Source organism: Phasianus colchicus, chromosome 8 (genome assembly GCF_987193195.1).
Source record: "Phasianus colchicus chromosome 8, bPhaCol1.hap1.1, whole genome shotgun sequence".
In the NCBI taxonomy this organism is placed as follows: domain Eukaryota; kingdom Metazoa; phylum Chordata; class Aves; order Galliformes; family Phasianidae; genus Phasianus; species Phasianus colchicus.
Window position 1 is genome coordinate 28,250,210 of NC_143443.1, and position 22,017 is coordinate 28,272,226.

At 48.2% G+C, this 22,017-nt stretch overlaps 1 protein-coding gene across 10 annotated transcripts in view; it reads right to left on the reverse strand.

Moving 5' to 3' along the window:
• Positions 1–1,466: 1,466 nt before the first annotated feature.
• AFAP1L2 (actin filament associated protein 1 like 2) overlaps positions 1,467–22,017 on the reverse strand; it is a 55,543-nt gene continuing 34,992 nt past the window's right edge. For 2 of the 10 annotated variants that reach the window (XM_031597443.2, XM_090145526.1), the window contains exons 4-21: positions 19,956–20,047; positions 17,321–17,434; positions 16,275–16,365; positions 13,483–13,566; positions 11,621–11,826; positions 10,896–11,075; positions 10,259–10,348; positions 9,491–9,575; positions 9,072–9,176; positions 8,313–8,524; positions 6,533–6,678; positions 6,095–6,206; positions 5,309–5,533; positions 5,041–5,218; positions 4,761–4,928; positions 4,111–4,292; positions 3,840–3,968; positions 1,467–3,170 (exon numbers count right to left, since the gene is read on the reverse strand). In XM_031597443.2, coding sequence (XP_031453303.2) covers positions 3,144–3,170; positions 3,840–3,968; positions 4,111–4,292; positions 4,761–4,928; positions 5,041–5,218; positions 5,309–5,533; positions 6,095–6,206; positions 6,533–6,678; positions 8,313–8,524; positions 9,072–9,176; positions 9,491–9,575; positions 10,259–10,348; positions 10,896–11,075; positions 11,621–11,826; positions 13,483–13,566; positions 16,275–16,365; positions 17,321–17,434; positions 19,956–20,047 — 2,426 coding nt within the window. In that variant the 3' untranslated portion in view covers positions 1,467–3,143. The remainder of the gene's footprint in view (positions 3,171–3,839; positions 3,969–4,110; positions 4,293–4,760; positions 4,929–5,040; positions 5,219–5,308; positions 5,534–6,094; positions 6,207–6,532; positions 6,679–8,312; positions 8,525–9,071; positions 9,177–9,490; positions 9,576–10,258; positions 10,349–10,895; positions 11,076–11,620; positions 11,827–13,482; positions 13,567–16,274; positions 16,366–17,320; positions 17,435–19,955; positions 20,048–22,017) is intronic. The other 8 variants (XM_090145531.1, XM_090145530.1, XM_090145527.1 and 5 more) reach the window with 7 other exon arrangements.

Genomic DNA, 22,017 nt, shown 5'->3' on the forward strand with positions numbered 1-22,017 from the left:
GTAGAAAGAGAAATGATTCTACCAAGATCATTCATATAGGCAGCGCTGCGTAAGCACTGTCTCTGCTGTATAAATGTTATCTGAAGGGAGAACAAGTGATACCAGGTTCACAGGTAACCTCAGAAGCCATGGTTTGTGTTTGTGGAGGTGGCTGAATTCCAGCTGAGCTGCACAGGAGCCTCTTCCCAATCTCTCTGTGCATCCCCTGCTGTGTGCTGAGTCCAAGATCATGACTTCTCCCCCTCACTGCTCCGTTTGCAGTCCTCCCTTTCTGCAGGGCTTTACCAAAGGAGAGCACAAACCCATCAGCACAGCCCAGTGGCCCTGCTCATAGGGGGCGAAGCACTTTGCGAGGTAAGGAGGTGTCAGGGCAGCGGGAGGAGAGGGAACAGCCAACCTGGTAACATGGGTTGGGGAATGCTGGATGTGCACTGATCCCACAGCACAGCAGGACGTGGCTGAGCAGTTGTTGGAGTTGTTCTTGGCTAATTTCTTGGCCCTTTCTCCTGCAAATCTTAATTAAAAAAGGGTAAGTGGCTCGGGGCTCTGACATAACTCCTTATTAAATGCATCCCTGCAGATTTGCTTTGAATTCCATCAGAAATGTTTAATGAGAATGTGTTTGAAGGGAGCTCATGCCCTGAAGGCTGTGGGATGCTTGAGCCTGGAAAGCCATGCAGGGGTCCCTGTGAGCCAGCACTAATCCTGTCTGGGTTAGCAGGGCACAGAGCCCATGGGCAAGGCCAGCATGTCACTGGGTATCAGGGCAGCTGCTAACAGAGCTGTGAATTCCTCTTAATCTGTAGGACTCCTGCAGGAACCTTCACTGGTCATGGGCCAGGTGCTGACTGCAGGGGAGAGCCTATTTCTCCTGCAAGGAACTGGGATTTAGGTAAGTGCCATGAATTTCACCCCCTTAGGTCTTACCTTCCCTTCACCCTGTACAACACAAGCAAAATTATGCCTGCTGTGACTAGGAAATGTCACATGAGCTCTCCTTAAGGCCAGCTGTCTTCTTCAGCCTGCAGCAAACGTGCAGATCTTATTCTCTCCTAACCCTTTTCCTTCCTTTCCAGCTAAACCCCTTCGTCCTTTTCCTGTCAGTGATGGAAGCAGGCACCAAGCACTGCACACAGTTGCAACCTGGTGGCAAGCAGAAGGTGAGGGACTTCTCACACATTTTCTCTCTATTGATTCATTTTGCTATTTGAGCTACTGGCAGGAGCCTATTTTGTATTATTTGTGCAAGCTACCAGGGATCTTGCTACTTTCAGTAGGTTAGCTGCCAGAAAGGTTTTTCATTTCCATTGCTGTCACTCTAGAATACTGAATTATTTGTTTAAGACTTAGTCCTTTTGGATGGCCTAGCTAAGGAACTTCATAATGTCGGTTGTTTGAAGTGCATGAAAGGTACTAGGAAGCAGATCAGGGACAAGCCTCACTAAAAGCGAATACACTGGCAACATAATATATTCAACATTTTATTATAAAACCCTCTAAAGCGCCACTTTATAGGTCACAGTTAGAACAAAGGAAATGCTTTGAGTTAAGAAAACAACGGGGACGCAGAGACATTACTTAACAATTCTTGGCTGGGAAATGTGTTTACCACCCAGCAGAGCCAACAGGGCAGAAAGCACAGCTGCTCTCATCCATGTTGGCTGGGTACAGCTGTGAAAGAGCTGTGGACAAGCTCTGGCAGACAGCAGGGTGTAGGGGGAGAGCTGTGTGTGTGCTTAGGGTGTGAACAGGAGCTCCTGCCAGCTTAGGATGGGGCAAAACAAAAGCTTCTTGGTGTCCATGACCTCCCTGTGCTTTGGAGAGGAAACTTCCTCTCCAAGGAAGGTGGATGGATTTCTCTGTGCCTCTCTTTGAATTGTAATGTCTCTAAGTTCTAGCAGTTCCAGGCACGCGATCTCTCTCATTCAACAGCTTGGCCACGGAGCAGAGGGATGAGCTTTGCAAGGATACAGCATCCAAAGACTATGTTAAGTTTTAATGATTTAGAAATAAGGGTGATAGCACCAGGACAGCTAGTAGCCATCCAGAGACAGGGAGGAGAGCAGGTCCAGCACCCACCTGAACCCACGCAAAGGGGCTCTTTCCCACAGTGTTTAGCAATGTACAGCTGCTGCTATGGGCTGTGCTGCAGCTCCACAGGGACCAGAGAGCATCAGCAATGTGGTGCTGAGTGCCAGGGCAGGAGCACAGAGATACCTTTATCTCCTGTCAGAAAGGGCATCATATCCAGCATCCTCATCCAGCAGGGTAAGCAGGCCTGGAACTTTGGTACATCATTAACAAGCCTTCAACTATGATTATTCTTTTTCAGAACAAACTCCTCAGGTGAAGGAGATCAAGATCCTCAAGAACTTTTAATGACTGCTTGGGAGATCATTTTTGCCCAGAGCCCTTGGTTCCACCAGTCCGTAACACAGCATGAGAAGGTGAGCAGGCATCGTCCTTCACATTCTGGCAAATCAACCCACAGGCTGGTAGCATTAAGCCTGTGCATGATGCAATTGATCACTGAAAATCCTTGCTGCATGTGTGTGTACAGTTAGCAATGCTGGGAATGGTCCTTCCTGCTGGACAGGTGCCTGTGTGGTTCTCATCTGTGTATTGCTGATCAGTCAGACCTGGGCATCTGGATGATCTGCAGCTGAGAGACAGCCAGCAGCAAGGCAGGTGAGTCTTTAGCTGGCTGCAATTTGCTATGACAGGTTGAAAACCATGGGGGTACGAAGAATAGCAGAGGACTGTCCTGAACTCACTACTGTCACTAATATAGAAACCTTAATAACTTGTCAATAAACCTTCAGAGTAGAAATACACAGAACACCCCTATGTACAGTAACATTCTTGTTTACAGTAACTGGGTTAGGAATCTGACGCAAGGATTGCCACCGGTTGTTATTGTTTTAGCTATGTGATGGGACTTGTCTGGAAAGAGCAAGATTGTTTGGGATAAGTGGTAGCAGCAGCTGCTGATTCCACTGCTGCATCCAAGCAGGTGGCGTGAGGCAGAGGAGGTGCTTGGTGTGGGTTGTATTGCACACCCAACATCCACCTACTGGTGTTCGAATCCCCTTTTCTATGCGTGGGCAGTTCCAGTCTTTAGTCCATCTCTGAAAAATGTACTTCTAACTCGCGCCTTTTTTCTCCCATTCCTGCCAAAGAACAAAGGTGAATTAGTCAAAATGGTAAACTGGCAAGCTGCGGTAGCTTTAGTAAGCTCAGGAGCAGCCTGTACATCTGTTTAACAAGTGGTTTTGGCTACCTGGCAGGTCAGAGAGTTCTACTTTCATTAGAGACTTCCCATTCCAGACAGCAGAGGCATTGTTGCACGCGAGCAGGATGGAGATAGTGTGCAACATTTAAAGGAGAGGCAAAGAAAAGCTCAGCTAATGTCTTTCTCTTGTTACAAAGATAGAACATAGTAAGGAGAACTCCATATGGAACAGTGGACAAACTGAAGCTGCTCCTGTTCATGTCGGACTGCTGTTTCCAGCCACTGGTGCAGTCTGAAACCCCATGAGATATCAGCTATATTGCTTGGGACAGGAGCAGACTGTCACATTGCTTCCTAATTAAACCTCAAATGTATATCAGCACAGTTCCAGTGAGAGTAAACCACTCGCTTACTCCAATTGCTGCCAACACAAGCAGTGTGGCTCAGCTCCAGTTACAGTGATTAATTTAAATCACAGTCAGAACAAACTTGGGTGAAAAGACCAGAGGAAAATCAGGCTGCTGTGAGGCATGGGTCAGCATGCTTCCCAAATCCCCAACCTGACCACAGCCATCCCTGCTGGGCTGCCTTGCTGCCAAGACGTTACCTTAGCTTTCTGTAGGACTGTCCCCTTCCCTGTCACCATGACAGATAAAGGCCTGTTTTTCAGAGCCGTTGCTGAGTTGACTGGTGAGCTCTCTGCACTAGTTGCTGGACTGGCAGGTTTTGTTTGAGTCTGCAACAAAAATAATAGAAATCATGATGTCTTACTTCATTCTAGGGAGAGAGAGCGTAGCCTTTTTCAGCACTATCTTGTAGAAAAGCTCTACAGTCACAACCCGGTTGTTTTCCAGTGAAATACTGCCTTTGAAACCTACCCGGGGAGCTGTATTCTCCAAGTGCGTGGTGTCCACAGTGGTGCCCAGCGTCACAGGACCAGACTCTGCCTTCTTCAGGTTCTCCTTCACCTCTACCAGGCTCAGCTCCAGGTCTACCCTTCGGCTCTCCTTCCTCTTGCACTCTTCATCTATCTCCTTCAGCCTCTGCTCCAGGTTCTTGTCTGCAAAAGCAGGTAAGGGGCTGATGGCTGCAGGAAATTGGGGGACTTGGGGGGTAAACGGGGAAGCAGAGATCAGCTACAGGAGTTTGTATTACTCCTGTACATGTTACTTATATTTTGCCCCAAGATGGACCATAGCAGAGCCAGCTCCTGTTCCAGGGTGATGTGGTCTAGCTCAGAGTGCCAAGTCTATCTTGGTTGCCACAGAACCAAGGCAAATCATGCCATCATGGCAGGGCCTACCTGTCCCTCCCATGCCACGAGATTGGACCCTGAGCCCTGGTTTCTTTCTTTTCCAGTATTTCAGCACTGACTCCCCTGGCAGCAGGTCTCGTGTTAGTGTGCCTATGGTCCTGAAGTTGGTGATGGAGGTGCAAAGACCCTTCTGGTCTCAAGTTTGTCACCTCTTTCACCTCCATAGTCCCCGCCTGGACTTGTTTCTGCACACTGCCTCTTGTCTGACTCTACCTGTGCATCCTGCAAGCATCTCCTTCAACTCCCGCCTCTCCTTGCGCAGCTGGGTGAGCTGAGCCCGGATTTCATCCTTCTCCTTCTCCAGCCGCTCCTTTTCCTCCGTAAACCGCTTCACCTCTGCCTCTGTCCTGTTCTTGCCCAGCTTGGTTTCCACTGCTGCCACTGAAAATGCAAGCCCCCAAGACCATCTCAGACAGGGAAAAAGCAAAAAGGAATACAGGTGCATACAGTCAAAAATGAGTGAGTCTTGTGCAGGGCAGAGCTCCCCACTCACCAGGCAGTGGCATCTTGGGTCGGTGTGCAGGCATCAGCTGTGGGCTGCCCACTGGTACAGAGCCTGCTGGTGGCTCAGGAACAGTCTGCGGGAAGGTGATGTTCTGCTGCTGCATCTGGATTTTCACAGTGGGCACCTGTGGTGGTGGCTCTTCAGGTTCTGGCTTTTCTGGGTGTTTCTGAGATAGAGGATAGAGGAAAGGAGGTGGGATGATATGGTAGGAAACCAGATCTCTGCTGAATCCTGGCCCCAAACCACACTGAAATACCTGCTCTGAGGTCTCCTCCTTTTTGCGGGGCTCAGCATCCTTATCCAGTGGGGCTGTCTCAGCTGTGCTGTCTGCTGCAGCCCTCTCTAGAGCTGGCGAGCTCAGGGATGAAGGCTGACAGGGCTTCTTGCCAGCACAGTGCAGGAATGACTTCACTGGGGTGAGATCCAGGTACACCCTATCTTGGTCCCCCTCCAGCTTGCTCTCACTCTTGGGTACTTCCTCCTGCAAAAGGTGAATGTTCCCATGAAAAGAGACCAGCTGCTGCAGCCAGAAGCACAGGCCAGTCTCACTGAAGAGCAGAGCATGTCAGGCAATCTGAGATGTTTTCCATGAACTCTTCCATGATTGAATGGAATCACAACCCCATTTTCTAAGTCATTCCTTGAGGGATATTCAAAGTGTACAGAAAGTCACCTTCGCTCTCCTTCATTAAATCTTTCCAGCGGTTGCAGCAGCCTCACGTGGGCATCTCAGTATTTTATAGATCTAGGATCAGAGCCCTTGTCCCCAGCAGAGCCTGCCCTGTCTTTATGGGATGGCTCTCATGCAGTGGGAGAAGTTTTGGTAAAACAGAGTCCAAAGAACCCATGGCCACCAAATCATCTGTGCTGTTAGCAGACAGAAACCGTGGGCTTTCACTGCAAGTAACTGCAAATTGAAATGCACTCTGCTGGAAACCTCCCACATTTCTCAGCAGCTCCTCATCACTCTCCACTTCTCTGGATTTCCCCAAGGGCAGGGCCTTTCCTTCCCTGAGTGCTGTTCCCAGCTGGGGCTCCTTACCACTGGCACATCTGGAAGATCCACGTCATCATAGAGCTCCTCCTGCTGTACCCTCCCCTTGGGCAGGTTGTCGATGTAGGCATTGGGCTCAGAGTATTTCCTCTGCATTAGGCTGTGAACAGGCAGCAGGACATTCTATCAGGAGGGGTAGGTCTTGCTGCATCCTCACACTGTGCTGAATTTTGGGACATCTGTGCTTAAGGCTTTGCACACCCATCCCCACCAACCTGGGCGCACACCCCTTTCCCCATGGCAGCAATGCACAGCTTGAATGCATCACGTGGGGACAAGTGCTCTCTTGCACTGGCTTTCAAAGAGAGCAGTCAAGCTGCATGCAGGGCTGAAGCACCCAAGCCCTGCTGCAAGCATTAGGGACCCCTGTCCAGCTTGGTTCCCACTCCCCCAGCTGCCAGAAACCCTGTGGCATCCCATACATACAAGAAAGAGTTCTTTGCAGCGCTCACGATGCAGGAGACTCTGTCGGCATCCACATAATCATAGGTAAATTCCTCTGGATCTGTTTTTGAGCCTGATTCGGACAAGAGGAGCCCCAGCCAGTGGCCCATCTCCTCCGAGGACTTTGCCTGCGAGGTGACCAGACAGATGTTATGAGTAGCTACAGCAGCATCCCTGGGCTCTCCCACGGCTACTGCCAAGCTAGCCTTGGTAGGAAACTGCACTGGCAGCCCTGCGGTCTTGCAAGGAGGAAGATGGACAGCAGGGTATTTATTATATTAAAGCTGAGACTACATTAAAAAAAAATAAAATATGCTCTGTATATGGACTGATTTGCAAATTTGGGACATAGATATATAAATGCAGCTCCTCTCTCCCCTAGAACGTGTAGTCAGTATGCATTTTTATTGCTATGGTGAGCAACTCTGCTGCATATGAAAGTGAAAATGTCTCTAGGACTAAAGACACTTTCATGGAAAAAATGCATTTTCTGTTCTAGACCAGCAGAGTGCAGTAACACGATTTCCAAACACCAGACCCAAGCACAGCAAAGCCTGTGCATTCCTTATACCAGAGCCCCAAAGCCTCCCCTGGGTCTTAGCAAAGAAGAGAAGAGGAGAGATTAAAGTATGGTCAGGGAAGAACTTCAAAGAGAGCCCTCAGTCAGTACCAAATTCCCAGTGCAGTGAACAGCCTGACATTTTGCAAAATTAAACGTTAAATGTTGTGCCTGGAAGTCAGATTTAGCAAATAGCCACATGTACTTTCCAGCAGTGGATGACTTCCACCTGAAGCAAGAAGTGGGCTGATGCAGACATCTTTTGCTTTGATTTGAAGCATTAGAGCAGCAAGTACAAAGCAAAATTCAGGGTAAGTGAATCCCAAACTGGAAAGTATATTTTAAGCTTCCAACCTGTTTTATTTAGCATAGAATGCAGTGCCACAGGGAAGCCAGCCAGCAGTCTGTACATTGAGTCTGACATCCCAACAAAATACAGTTTCTTCCATTCACAAAACAGATTTTTTCAGTACCTCTTCACATCTGTAATTAGGCAAAAATTTTTGGACCAGAGGCTAAACAAAAACACCTAAAAACATCATGGCAGGCACTCAAAGTCAGTTGTTTAGCTATAAATATTCCACCAACTGGAAAAATACAGGAAGTGGCTCACATTGTCCACCTCCTACTATAATCACGCTGTTGTCGTCAGAGAGAACTAAGATTAGAGATAAGCAGTGCTGGATTCAGGCAAAGGAAAGTAACAGATGGAGATGAATTCACTTTAAGGAGCAGATCTGTGATCAGCTTACTTGGAATGCACTCATAACCCATGGCTCTTCAGAAGAATAAGTTTTCTATTCCTCTTAATCACAGAATTAAATCTCTGAAGTGACACCCCTCTCATCAAGCATTAACTAAGATGTGTCCCATATAACTCAATCATCCCGGCTTAGCCTGTAGCCAGCAGAGAGAGATTGGCACCTCCAGAGCACCCTTCATCCCATCCTAAGATGAGTGCCTAAGATGAAGGCTGAATGGTCCTCTGGAGATGCCAGCATCAGAGGCAGCCTGGACTGCCTGCCAGGACACCTTCTAGGTGACTGTGGGCTGGTGAACCAAAGTCGGATGCTTGAGGCTCAGTTTTGCTGGACTGAAGGTTCCTCTAAAGAGCCTTGAAAGCATTTAGCTTGCAGGCAGAGGTTTTAGGCTTGCTATGACACCCAAGCTAAAACAGAACACGTATGGAGATGTACACCTTACCTCTAGAACGACCCGTTCTTCCCCATTGTGCAAGATACGGAAGGAATAGAGATGATCAGGGCTTGGCTCTGGGATAACTTCACAACCTGCCAAACTCAGGGGCTGCTGAGCCAGTTTGCTTCGGTTCTTGTCCTGGTAGAAATGGAGGTGACCATCCTTTATCTGACACCAACGGGATTTCCACTGGCTGTTCACTAGCACATTCAGGTAACCTGCAAGCAAGCACAGGTTACGTAGTTGTATTTTGCACCCTACAGGCAGGTTCGGAGATCACTGCAAAAAGCCACAGGCAATGATGAAGAACAGAAAATAAAGGTGAGTGGTTCTGAACTATGCGAGACAGATTGAAAGGGTGAAAAACTGTTCAAAATGGGACATTTGACATTCAAGTTAGGTTTGGAGCAACGAGCTGGCTACACATGGTTGGACAAAACTAGTCCCAAGTGATGAATGCTAGTTGACCTACGCAATCTCCTCCCACCTGAATCCCAAATCCTGGCCAATATCAAGGCAGAGCAGCACAAGATGCTGTGTGCACGTCTGGCATTATTTGCCCTTCTTCTTGAGTCACCCTGTGAGCTCTTGCCTCCCCTCATAAGCAACACAGTCACCTCAACATGTAAAAGGCACCATGAAGTGCACGGAATTACTGGCACGGACCAAGTTGGTAGTGGCCCTTTTGCCTCCTGCAGTGGGGCAACTTGATGCATGGTGTAGCCAGGTGCTCACCCCACAGTGCACACCACTCACATCACTTACTTGAAGTCTCCAGGGATCTCTCTGGGCTATCCAGAGAGCTGGATTTCTTCCTCCCGAGGTTCATGAGGTTGCTTAGTTTTAGGCCAGTTGTGCCCTTCTTCTTAACTACCAAAAAGGAAACAAAACATGCATGGCTTTTCAAACTCACAGACATGCAGCCCACTGTCCCAGCTGGGTGTCCTGCCCCAAAGCTCCCTGCAGCCATGCCACACAGTACTGTGACACACACCCACAGAAACTCCGAGCTACTATTTCATTATACAAAAAAAAAAAAAAAAAAAAAAAGCAAGTTCACAGACAGTTTTCACCCCACATTGGGTCAGTATGGGGTGGCAGCAGCAGGTAGCAGAAGCTGCAGAAACCTGCTGCACGCAGGGTTAGTGGCATGCTTTTCCTGCATTCCCAGGAGGAGTTTTTACCATCCTTTGTATCGACCGCCTCAGGATGCCCATCTGTGCTGCTGCCGCTCTCTGAGGCTGCAGAATACCTCTCGGAGAGGTCCACCTGCCAACAAGCACAGGACATCAGCTCTGCAGATGCACACAGCCTGCCCCTCCAGCAAGCACTCACCCCAGGTGATTTATTTTCTGGCAAAAAAAAATTATTTTCTGGGAGGGAACGCTTAGGTAGCAAACCAACAGCTTAGGATTCGATGCCAGTAAAATGTCACAAGTCACAGATTTGAGATCACACATTTCTGAGTCCCTATGAGAGGACATGGGCAGAGGAAATGGCCAGATGCCCAAAGAAGCCCATTCTGGCTGTCCAACATGAAGTTTTCTTTCTCCTTCCGCTGTTTTGGAACAAGCTGTTACTAGGGCAGCACCACCTTAACATGCACTAGAGATGGTCTCTAGCCCTGTCATTCAGGAGTTTACATCCCTTCCAAAACTCCTGCTAAGCGCAACTGCCCTTCGGGATAAGATAGCAGCTGTTCCCCTGTATAGAAGGGAACCCAGTGTTGAAACAGTTCTGGGGGTAATTTGCAGCAAGAAGTTTAAGATTTCAAAGGAAAGTAAGATTGTTCCAGTAATGCTCCTTATTAGTGCAGAAGGCTGATTACATTTGTATCAGTCTCTGCTCAAACCAAATTAACGTACTTTGAGCTGTTACTTAAAGGGATAGGGTGGGAATGTCATCCCTACAGCTATTTATCCATTTATCCTATCTGTAGAGACCAAATGTACCTTTGGGTAATTGAGACGCTGTGAGTCTGGGATGTACTGGTTGCCTTCACTGCCTCCTTCACACTGCAGACCACTGGTCTCCTGGATAACCTGCACAGAAGAAAGAAAACATGTAAACATGTCTGGTGAGTAGAGCTGCAGTAACCAGAGGTGAAAATGAGGTGCTATATTTGTATATGGGCTTTTAGTGAGGAAGGAGTTGGAGCATGCAAGGACAGGATGGAGATAAGATATGGTCTTGTTGGAATTCAGCAAGAGGAATGTCCCTTGGAGATATACAACCCCACACAGGACCACGAGGCATGTAGTCCTCCCACATTTCCCCTCGTTTTTATCTTCCTTCTGCATCACCAAGGAGTCAAGGAAATAACCCTACAGGACCCTTCCAAAAGGCTCTCTCTAGTTACTTATTGCTCCCTCACAATGCTCACACTACCACCGGCGCAGGGAGAAGCAGGGGCTGAACCACCTCCCCATGCATGGAGGCAGCAGGATGGAAGTGAGCAGCTCCTCTCCTTGCACGTAAGGCTGCTGATGAGCTGGTACAACTGATGCTGCAGCCTGAAGTAAACGCAGTTCAGGGACCTGCCTTCCCTGGCAGGCGAAGGCCTGGGCAAACCCCAGAGGTGTCACTGACCCTGAGCCACTGCTCTGCCTGATCTTTACTCTGCAGCCCCAGCACGATGACATCGGCGTTCATGGGGATGATCTTCAGCTTGTGCTCTTTCTTCCTCACTTGCTTTTCCTTGTGAATGACAGTGCAGCCCAGCAAATTCACGTCCAGCTGAGGGCTGTGGTCTTTGGAGCTCTTGTAGCACTGGGAAAGGAAGATGGAAGTCAGGTAAGAGACAAGAAGAGCCTTCCTTTCTACTTGCTGGCAGGAACTGACCACTGGAAGGGGCTCAATGCAACCACATGCATGAAGTGTACCAAAGGTTTAGGTCCTATAAAGATGAGACATCTAGCTATTCAGTTTACACACAGGTCACCTCTACATGTACATGCATACACATTCCTATGTGTACGTATAAATAGTTTCAGATATTTCTTACAAGTATTACTAGTTGGCCAAGTATGAGGTTAGCCAGTAGCTTTAGTATCCCTTCTGCTTAACCACTTGAGAAAGTTTTTCCAAACAGAACTCTAGGTATTTTGGGAGTTTGGGATTCTGACAACCCTTACATCCCCTCTGCAACCCCATGCTCACGTCACTTCTGAAAATGGAATAGCATCCCTACATTCACAGGATTCTTTTGAAATGTTACTTCTAGAGGTGCTTTGTCAGCATCGGCCTAAGGCATAACTCCCCTCCCCACCTCAAAAATATAGGTTGTTTTAGGCAGACAGTGAGGATTTACCCACCAGCAACCTGGTGTCCTTGATGACACACAGCTGTTTTGCCCACTGTCCCAGCCACTTCTTTCTCCACAGGAATGCACAGATGCGGGCGTCCTTCATCAGCTCAATGGTGGCTTCTGTGGATGGCCACTGATGGGTTGCTGACTTGCCTTTGCTGCTCTCTTCTTCATCATAAGATTCATATGAGCTGCTAACAGCTTCACCATCTTCTGTAACGAAAGCAAAGCTTTCTAATACATCTCTAAGACAACCCTGGGCCTATTGCTTGCCTCAGCCACACTCAGACATGCAAAAGCTTCAAGCATAGGAACGTGTTTTTTGAGGATAACCTACAGGAGAAGAATCAATAGGAAAGCAACCCTTATAGATTTGTTTTTTATTGTTGGTTTTTTTCCTAGACCGATACCAATCTTGGTATTTTGAGCCTGATAGTCTCAGTCAGCAAAAACTCAAAAGACACGTCTCAGTTGGCCACAAGTTTGGGAACGTTCCCTTCGATGCTTTCTGATGCTTGCTGCCAAGATGCCTTCTCTACTTTTCACTGCAAGCCAAATACAATTTTAAGGCAATAGCAAGCTACAATCATCCCTTGTCCTCTGAATGTCAGAAGTAAAAATGGTATTTGCAAAGCCATGCAACAAGCAAGGATCTATTGTATTTGAGATGTCATTCCACTTTCCCTCACTGGGCTAACAAACCTCCACTCAGCATCGAGGGGACAGCAAGGGGCTTTGAAGTAACACACTGCTGCAGCAGCAAGAATGAGTCATAAGTGGCAGCTGTAAACAATAGCAATCACATTTTTCCATGTTCATTCTCAAACTGATTGCTCCTTTATTGGGATGAGCTGAGATTTTCAATGCTCAGCTCTAATGGTAGGTTATAGCAGCTGATAGGAACAGCTGGTCATTGGCACCAGATTCATCAAAAACAGCAAAAATGGCCCCATTGGCTGCAAGGGAATTTGCAATGCTTTGCTGGTGTTTACAGTGCAGCTTTTATTCACAGGACCGGATGCCTATCACTGCTACTTAAGCTCATTCAGCAAGACAGTAAGATCCGGGCACTGTCTGTGTAGTTTTGCAGTCTTACCCTATCAAACAGCACCGAGAAAGATATTTAAAAAAATGTTTCCCTTATCAGATTTAATGACACTCATCAAATCTTAATATCTATAGGAGGTAACATTGTCAGATCAGTAGGAAAAAAAAAAGGAAAAAAAAGAGGAAAAGAGATAAAAAGCATTAAGATCTTCAGTGAAGGACATTGCTTTACTTGGGTTTGTTTTTAAAACTGAAGGAACTGAGAAGCAGTAACAAAGCTGCAGTTCTATCCAGTCCCATCCTGCAGCGTCTCTTAAATGATCAGCACAAAGCTGCACCACTTAAACAAACTTATTAAAAAAACAATACTGCCTTTCAAAGCCTGAATACAGCATGCTGCTGGCTCAGCAACTCCATATCTGCAGCATATCAGTTCATCTTTTAGGGGAAAATATTAACCTCCAATGCCTTACCCATATTTAGACCAAAGGCACTTGGGTCAGTAACACAGATGGAGCAGAAGTCCACCACCCTGGGAAGCCTCACTATGGATTCTTCCCTGTGTGGCAGTGATGTGGGGATCCCCAGCCAACCCACATGCCAGAGCTTGTGGAGCCAACAGCACTGCCTGGTGTGTAACCAGCACAGGTAAGTGAGGGGCCAGGTGACTGCCCTCCATGCATGTCCTGGGCAGTGCCAGGGGGAGCACATGGTCTTCTTTGCTAAAAATAAGGTTTTTTAAAAAAAAAATTAAAAAAAAACAAAAAAAACCAAAAAAAAAACGAAATGGAAAAGCACTTCAGGTTTGAATGCATGCCATACCCATTGTTATCGTGGCATAAATAACGCCCTCAGTAACCTGCAACCCTGGCCTGGGTCCAGCCGCAGCAAGCCTACCAAAAAGACCTGCACAGTCAGAAGCAAAGAGAAAGGGAAACAAAGAGAAAAAGCCACAGATAAGCAAATGCAAAGAACAAGGGCGTCAGGCTGGCTCGGCCCCGCTCCCCCCTGCTACAGAGCACTACCCCATCCCCACGCCAGCACAGGCTGCCACGTGTGGCCTTTGGAGAGGTACAGTGGGTCTGGGGTGCACACAGCTTCCCCCCCAGAACAAGGGGGTTCTCCTTAAAAAAAAAAGGGTCACCATCATCAGAATTAAAATCAGCCAGTGCAGCTGAGCTGCTTCAGTTGGAATCGTGGCTGCTCCCTTGGCAGTCTTGTCGCCACTTGCATTTTCACTCCGTTTCTTATCACAGCTTTCAATTATGCAAATAGAGCAAAGGAAGAGAACGATAACGGCTGAACACATCTCAGCCCAGAAGGGAACGGAGAGGCAGCGTTTGCAGAAGCTGTGCCATGAAAGGCAGCGGTTCCCAGCGGAGAGGTGGGGCTGCTGATGAAAGAGGGACCCCAACACCCAGAGGGTCTCTGCCTGCTTCGTTTTAATTCATTCACCCGTGGTTTGTTATGCTGCAGTCCCACCTCCGGGGCTGCACAAATCCTCTATCTCCTGAGCCCATCTGCAGGCTCACTTTGATGTCCTCTCTTGGCTGCACACTCACTCGTTTTACTAGCAGCCCTATTCTTGTTTAATTTTGCTCACCCATAGTTGGGAAGGATGTGGGTGTCCTGCAGGATCAGATCACCTGAGCAACCCCTGCCTGCCCTCCCCACCCCAAGCTTGCAAGACAGCAGCAAAGCAGGGCCCAGGCTACAGTTTTGCCCCACAGGATTGGAACTCCTACATGAGGCAAATGGGGCACCAGCTGCTTGTAATGTCCTAAAAACCACTGCTGGTGCAGCACTCAGACCCCTGTAGCAGCCGATGAGGAACAGCTAAACCAGGGAGACTGAGAACCAGCACCCACACACTGCTCTTCCTGCTGCTTTCCTTCCAATGACTGCCCAGGTTTGGCTTTTTCAGAACATGCTCATTTGAAATCGGCACTGTAGCAGTCTGAGGACGCTGCCTCCAATGCTCCCATTAGCACAGCTCTGTCAGAACCTGCCACAACCTAATCAACCTAATTCTGGCATTGCTCCCACCACCAGGGGGTTGGATTTTTGTCTCTCTATCACACTTGCAGGGCTCTGATCTCCCTGATCCTCAGCCCTCTAAACTGGCCCTGCTGGGAGTATTTGCATCCTTGAGAAGCAGCTTATTGAGTGAAAGAAGAAGTTGAAGCTGGGCATGTGTTTATCACTCCTGCCAGTCACTTTCAATGCAACGTGAGCTCACGGAGCTGCCTGGATAACAAAACCTGGGCTCCCAGCACACCGCACTCCAGCTAATCCAGTGCACGCCTTTACATGCTATAGTTCTTAGTGCATTATCCTCCTTCCCAACGTGCAGCAGGGAAAAAATTATCCAGATATCTTCCAATGCAGGCAACTGGAAACTCCACCTTCCCACCAAACAGCGTGCTTCACCAGGCCAGGATGAGCCTGGGCCTTTCCTCAGCCAAGCTGGGAATCATCTTCCTCTTCCCCACCACAGTGTAGCTGCAGCCAAAATGGGATAGTTCCTGACAACCAAAATCTCTTTGCATTCCCCCTTTCTGCTGAGCACTGAAGCTCCTAAGCCTTGGTGAGAATAGGGTCCCTCCTGAGCTACTGTGCTTCACTGCTGGGAGCTTCAGAGCTGGTGCTGTGCAATGGGGCTGGAGAGGACTGTGATTCTCTCTGCTCAGGCTCAGCAGCCAAGAGCTCTGAGCCAAATCCCAATTTATCCTCAGCTCTCATTTGTCTCTTCCATCTTGGATCTGCCCTACACCACATATGTGATCAAACCCTTCTCTGCTACAGTCACAGCTGCTGAGCAGAGTTGCTTTTCCTGCTGTGTGGTATCATCTCTCTCTACACATTTAAACAGATTATAAAGCAATGACAAGATTAGCTCTGCTATCAGATCTGAGGGCGGTAATCTCTCACTAAGGGTAGTCCCACAGAGGAGGCACATACAGCATAAAGTGAAAATCTGAGAGCTCTGCCTGCAGGCAGCAGCCTCCCAGGAGGGTGACAGGCATTAGTGGCACTGCTGAGGACACTAGTGGGACATGGGCATGAGTAAATATGCGCCAGGTGAAGCCATGCTGTCCTTTCACATGATGTGTGTCTTCTAAAACAGGTTTACAGATGGTTAAACTACCAAAAGAGACACAGCTGAATAAATACTAAATGATAAAACCTGTTACAGCAAGTTTTAGTAGATCAACAGCCATTGAGTGTGAGCCCCAGAGGGCCAACTGGAACAGCAGGACAGAAATGCAAGCCACTGGAGTTTAACCCCTTCTGAATGGAAACCAGCATCTGCCTGCAGCCTGTATTCCAGAAAACCATCCAAAGAGAATCCATAACAACTTCAAGCATTTCAGTGATGTTGTATTAACCCAGACACACTGCACACCACTATTTGAGTATCTGCAGGTAACTTAAAAACTTGGAGTAATTCATCAGACTTCTCTTGCCATAGCATTAGATCTATCTTATGTGTGACCAGCATCAGGAAACAACATCTGTCACACACAAGCTGTAAGAGTTGTACGTTCCTTAGCCTACTCATTCTCATAAACCTCATGTCCTGCATCTCACACATGACCCCCCCCCAGATGTACCATTCATAGAGACATCGTATGGCTCAGCCTCTTCGTAATATCCCTCTGGGGACTCGATCTTGGGAACCAAAGGCTGCTTTGTTTCGGGAATCTGCAGAATAAATACATAACAGAAGCGTGATTTAAGGTACATAAAAACAGATGCTTGAGAACAATGGGTTGCCCTTTTTGTAGGACTAAAATGCGTTCTAGAGTTGTTATGTAAACAAGCTGAGGTGACAGGGAAGAAAAAGTATGGGACTGCTGAGGGTTCCCAGTGTGAAGTTAAAGCATAACGGAGTTCTTTGAAATTACCACATAGCTGTGTCATAAATATTACTTCCTTTAAATTTGCTGAAAGCTCTGGGAGGATCAGCTCAAACGTTTCCCCACCAGCAGCAGTCCCAGCCCGCTGGCCTTACTGCGAGCCTGCACTCCTGCCTGCTGTATGGCCCCTGTCAGCCTCTTCATAATAGCACAGCTCCCTGCACTGCTGATCACCCTGACAGGGAACCAGAGGGGCAGCAAAGGGACAACCCTGGCTTTGCCCTGAAAAGCAGAGCCTGAGAAGTTGTTGGTCGTTTCTCGAAGTCTGGTGGATTGCAAACCAACAGCTCTTTGAGGAAATAGCAGGAATCCTTAATTGTGTTCTGAGCAAAAAATGAAGGAAATGGATAAACAACACTGATGGAAAATAAGCCTTTGAAGGGAGTTCAAGTGCTGGAAAATCCCAGTGGTGCTTGCCAAGCCCCTCCCTAAACACAAGCAGGGGCTGGCAGGAAAAACAGCCTTGATCCTTTGGTAATACCAACACATGAGAAAAAAGGAGGAAGCTAAGCAGCACATTTTTACTTCTCAAGTAATTCATATGACTGTTGAATGTGAGACGGCAGAGCTGGAGATAACAGGCAGATGAGCCCACAGCTTACTCTCTCCCCATAGCATGTGGCATCCCACCTCTCCCATCACAACCTCCCAGCAGTGCTCCCCTGTTCCCCAGCGGTTTCCCCTCTCCTCGCCCAGGTCAAACCACCCTCGGTCATCTGACAGTATGCTCTGGCTCTCACCACTTCAACTGGCTCCTGATTGGGACCTGTGCAAATCCTGGATAGGATGTTCAGTGCATGCAGGGCTGAAACCCCACTCCTCTCAGCAGGACAGGCAGAAGAGCAGGTCTGTTCCTGCAGATACAATAACACTGAAGGTCACAGACCATGCATGTTCCTTCATGCTGGACCTTATGATCGCTTGGGGTGGCCTCGAGAACTCTATGGCCCAGCTGAGCACCAGCATCACAGCATGGTCTAAGGCAGGATTGTTCCCTTGCACCATCAAATGTAGGTTTAAAGCTGTTCATCCTGCCTTGGCTATTTCCACCAGGGGGTACTGCCTAGAATGCTTTAAATGAAAAGATCTTCTGGCCAACACCTGCCCATGATAGGGGATGCTTAGGTAGTCAGGTAGCCTGGCCACACTCTGCAAAACCACTACTCCCACGAGGGCGAGCTGCACGTGGTCTCAGACAAAAACTCGTCATGGGGCAGCCAGATGCTGTGAGCAGATCCTGAGCTTGCTTTCAGAGCCACGTAGGACACACTGTCAGAAAACACTTGCCTCCAAGCACTTAGGAACTTGTCCTAACGTGTTAAATTAAAGAAATGAAAACAAATCCAACCACTCCAAAGCTTTACTTAATCCCTTCCCTGGCTGAGAATTTGTCTGCAAGTGCCATATGCAGTGGCCTTGTGTGTGCAGCCAACTCACATTGTGTTATGTCATAAACAAATGGCCTACAAAAAGAAAGGCTGTGGATTTTCTGACACCATCCCATGAGTGTCAGGGAAGGGGTGGGGGAAAGGGGGTGCTCTGTTTTGTTTCCTACAGACAATGGAAACCAACAGGGACTAGGTGGGACTGCGCCTCAGCTGCCACTGAAGTTTTTTTTTTCCATTTTTCTTTTCCCAAAGGCATGGGAGTTGTTTTGTCTCTATCTTAAGTCAAAGAGCTGCTGTGTTATCTAAGCCAATTTGGCCCTCACAGAACTGTGCCTGTTACACTGTGGCACAATGGAGCATGCAAATAAATCCATCTTGAGAGTCCACATCTGTACTGCGTGACTTTCCCAGAAGATGGCTGCAGGAAGCAGCAGAGCAAGGAGAGCTGCCAGGGCCATCAGAGGATGGAAGGGCACTGACATCCAAGCCACAGTCTGTGGGACTTACTGCCTAAATGCTGCTCTGGGACAAAACCAAATCAGTAGGAGACTGCTGGGCCACTCTCTCTTGGGCAGCTCACTAACTGTTGTCTGTGAGCACTGGACACATCCCTCTGTACAGAGCTTTATCACCACATTTCTCCTACACCCCGAGAGGCAAGTCTGAAGCCTCAGCACGGGATGCTTCATCACCACCAAACATAAAACCCCAAACATAAAATAAATACATCCAGAGGTCCTCTCCTAACCTCACCCAGGCGGTCACTGCTCACACCCACAACAGGTGCACCAAGCACAGACAATTTGTTTTGCCACAGTAGCAATTTCCACCTTCTAATTGAGACCACATTAAGGATCTCCCCAGCAACACTCCTTGAAATATTGAAGTACCGCTGAGTGTTCAGATATCTTTGCAGCCAACAGCTCCTCAGATGCTCCCAGTGAGGAGGTACTCGATTGCTTTATGCAAGTGAGGTTATCTCCACTGGCAAGCAGTGAGAGAAGGCAGTTCTGGCACAGGCAGTTGGCCTGGGAGCAAAGAATAACCTTCTCAGCCATCACTAAGGACTGTTTTTCCTAATTTCCTCATTTGACTTTCCAATTGCTCTATCAGAAAGACACAACAGATGCTTTAGAGCCATCCTATAACACCTGATGCACATCCAGATTTTCAGGGCAGAAGCCAGGAAACAACAGAAGATCAGGTACAGGCCTCCTAAGAGCTGACCCTGGAACAAGGGTGTCTAAGAGCTAAGCTGTTTGAGGAAAGTGCTTTGAATGCTGGGTTTCTTGAGTCTCCCTACCAAAGAGGTCTCTGTGGTATGTAACTAGCTGTTTTGCTGAAGCATGCAGCCTGTCCTGAGGAAGGAGCAGGTTCTCTGTGGTCCTCCCCCACACTGCCCTTGCTCACACCCCCTGCCCTCCTTTCCTTTCACATCCCGAAATCCCAACTGCTGTGATTCCCACGTCAGACCAGCTACAGAACAGCAGCATGGGGGCATGTGCATCCCTCAAGGACAGCTGGGCTGGCTTTTTGGCATGAGGACAAAATCCCACTGAAATCTGACCATGGTGAACTATACCCTCACTAGATTTATGGCTGTCCCTGTGGAATAATCTAAAGGAACACTGTTTGCAGTTTTTTGATGCAAGCCCTCAGTAAGCTGGAGCACAGCGCCTTGGTCTTGCATCTCTGAACATTGAAAGCAGTGGGAAAATGGATTCTGTAAGGCAGTGCGGCCCCACATTGCCTTCTCCAGCCACCTTCCTCCCAGGCCTGGGGCAGAAAATCCATATACTGGGGAGCTCCTAGTTGAATTAACAAAGCTCATCAGGCCTGTTTGTCTGATGAGCAAACTGCTGGCAGAGGTCTGTCCATTTAGCCATGCTGCACTCTGCATAATAAAAGTGACCATGAAGCCTTCAGAAGTTGATGTCTCCAGGTTGAGGGCTAGACAGTGAAAAAGCAAAGGCTCTGTAACACCTACCTTTGGAGGGGGCAGCTCTGGAAGGCTCTTCTGGGGAGGGGATGAATGCAGTCCCAAGTCTCCATTGGTCAAGGAGTTTTTCCCATCCAGAGCTGCAAACCAGAAACACAATTATATCAGTGACAGCAAAATACTGGCTATCCAGGAGGTGCAGGAACAGTAAGGTACTATTTAGGTAGGAAGCAGAGGGATAATTAGAGGCAGCACTGGAGTATCCATGTCACTTCAGGCTATGTCCAGGAATGTGGCATGAGGATTCAGAGCAAAAGAACCTGATTCTGTTTTTTGGGGGGGTCATATTTTTCCTTCCAGAAAGAGAACTGTGAAGCCCAGACCTACTAGGTTGGGCTGGGCTGCACAATGCTTCAAAGCCAGCAAGGAACAGAAATGTAATTGCTATTGAATCTACCAGCTAAGGAAGAGATGCTCCTGAAGCAGCAGAGGCCAAACATGTGAAAAGACATATGGCAACAAAACTGCACCAACTGATCAGCTTCAGCCTCTAGAAAGTCAAATTTTCTAAGCAGCTGAATGCAGAGTGATTCAGTATGTCAAAGGCTCAGACAGCTTGTGTGCAGTCCTCCTCCTCAGCACAGAGCTCCTGGGTGGCCTCAGGCAAGTCCCCAAATCCCACGACCTCCAAGACAGCAAATTCAGTGATGCTCAGGAACAAGTGGGAGACAGGCACTGAACAGCCAAAAAAATTAAGAACGTTATTTTGCTTTATTCCGTGCAGTGCATTCTGTGCACTTTTACACAGTGTCTCTGTGCAAGTACTTTGGGAGAAACGAGGCTGAGATAATTCACATCTTGCAGGTTCAGTTGATTAAGCAAGGGAATTAAGTCCAAAATCTGAGTTGATGCTCTGGCTCCCTTGGTCACCTGCTAAGGCGCCAGCCATGCTCCTTGGGCACACACAAGAACCACCAAGGCATGGTGCAGTGCCCAGCAGCAGTAAGCACTGTACTCAAAAGATGCTGGCATCAACCTTGCTGTGTATTTCTGGGCTTTAAAAATAGAAAATGGAAACCACATTACTCTGAGGCTCAGAAGCCACAACAACAGCTCTGCCCCAGGCTGCAGTGAGCTCCCAGCTGGATGGTGCAAGAGACCAAAGCACATCTCTCAAGGCAGATTGCTCCCTCTGGCACAGGCTTCCTGCTCATCAGCACCAGCTAAATGCACAGAGACTCACAGACTGACAGACACCAATGCACAACACAGGAAGGACTGCTGGATGTCTCATAAGGTTCTGATGGAGAGATGCACCTACCAAAATGCCCCATGCTGCTTCAGTTCCCAGAGCCTCCAGACACTGCTAGAGTCATATCAACAGGCTGCTTTTGGAGGTCAGTCTTTATGCAAGTGGACCAAGGAGTTGCTGAGGCCATTGCTGCTTTTGGAAACAGCAGAAACAAGACTGGGATTTTGTAAAGCCTCAGTGCACATCTCCCTGGAAGAGGTTATCTCCACATTCAGATATCTACACAGTACACGTTATGGGTGCTTCTCTAGCAGAGAAATGGACAGGCCAGCTTGCACCTTCCTGTGCCAGGCAGAACCTCCCAAGCTCAGCTCTGCAGAAGAGCAGTCACTGCAACAGTGCTAGCTACTGCCTGACCTTTGCAAGTGATGCCCATCTGTTCTCAGCTCTGTGGCAAACCCAGAAATCATCCCACTGAACCTCATCATGCCAGGAAAATGCATTTCCCCTCCATTAGGGGCTGAAGCGTTATCACTTTTGGAAGCATTTCATGCTGTGTTGCTACAGCACACCCAAGCCCAGCTATGGTGGTGTGAGAAACCTGCAGGGCATGAGAGGTCCCACTGACCTCAGCCACAGAAATGTGTTCACCACATCCCACCAAAGGCTGTGGATAAATGAGATAAAGGGAGCACAGGGGGATCCGTATCACATCTCCCAGCCCCAGTGGGCACAGCCCTCTCCACCTGCTAACCCCAATCCTGCAGATCCCACCGCTGCCCAGACACTTTCCATGCAGTGACTGACACAGGCTCAGGGCTGTATACCATGATGAAGCTATGGCCAAGATTCCACGCG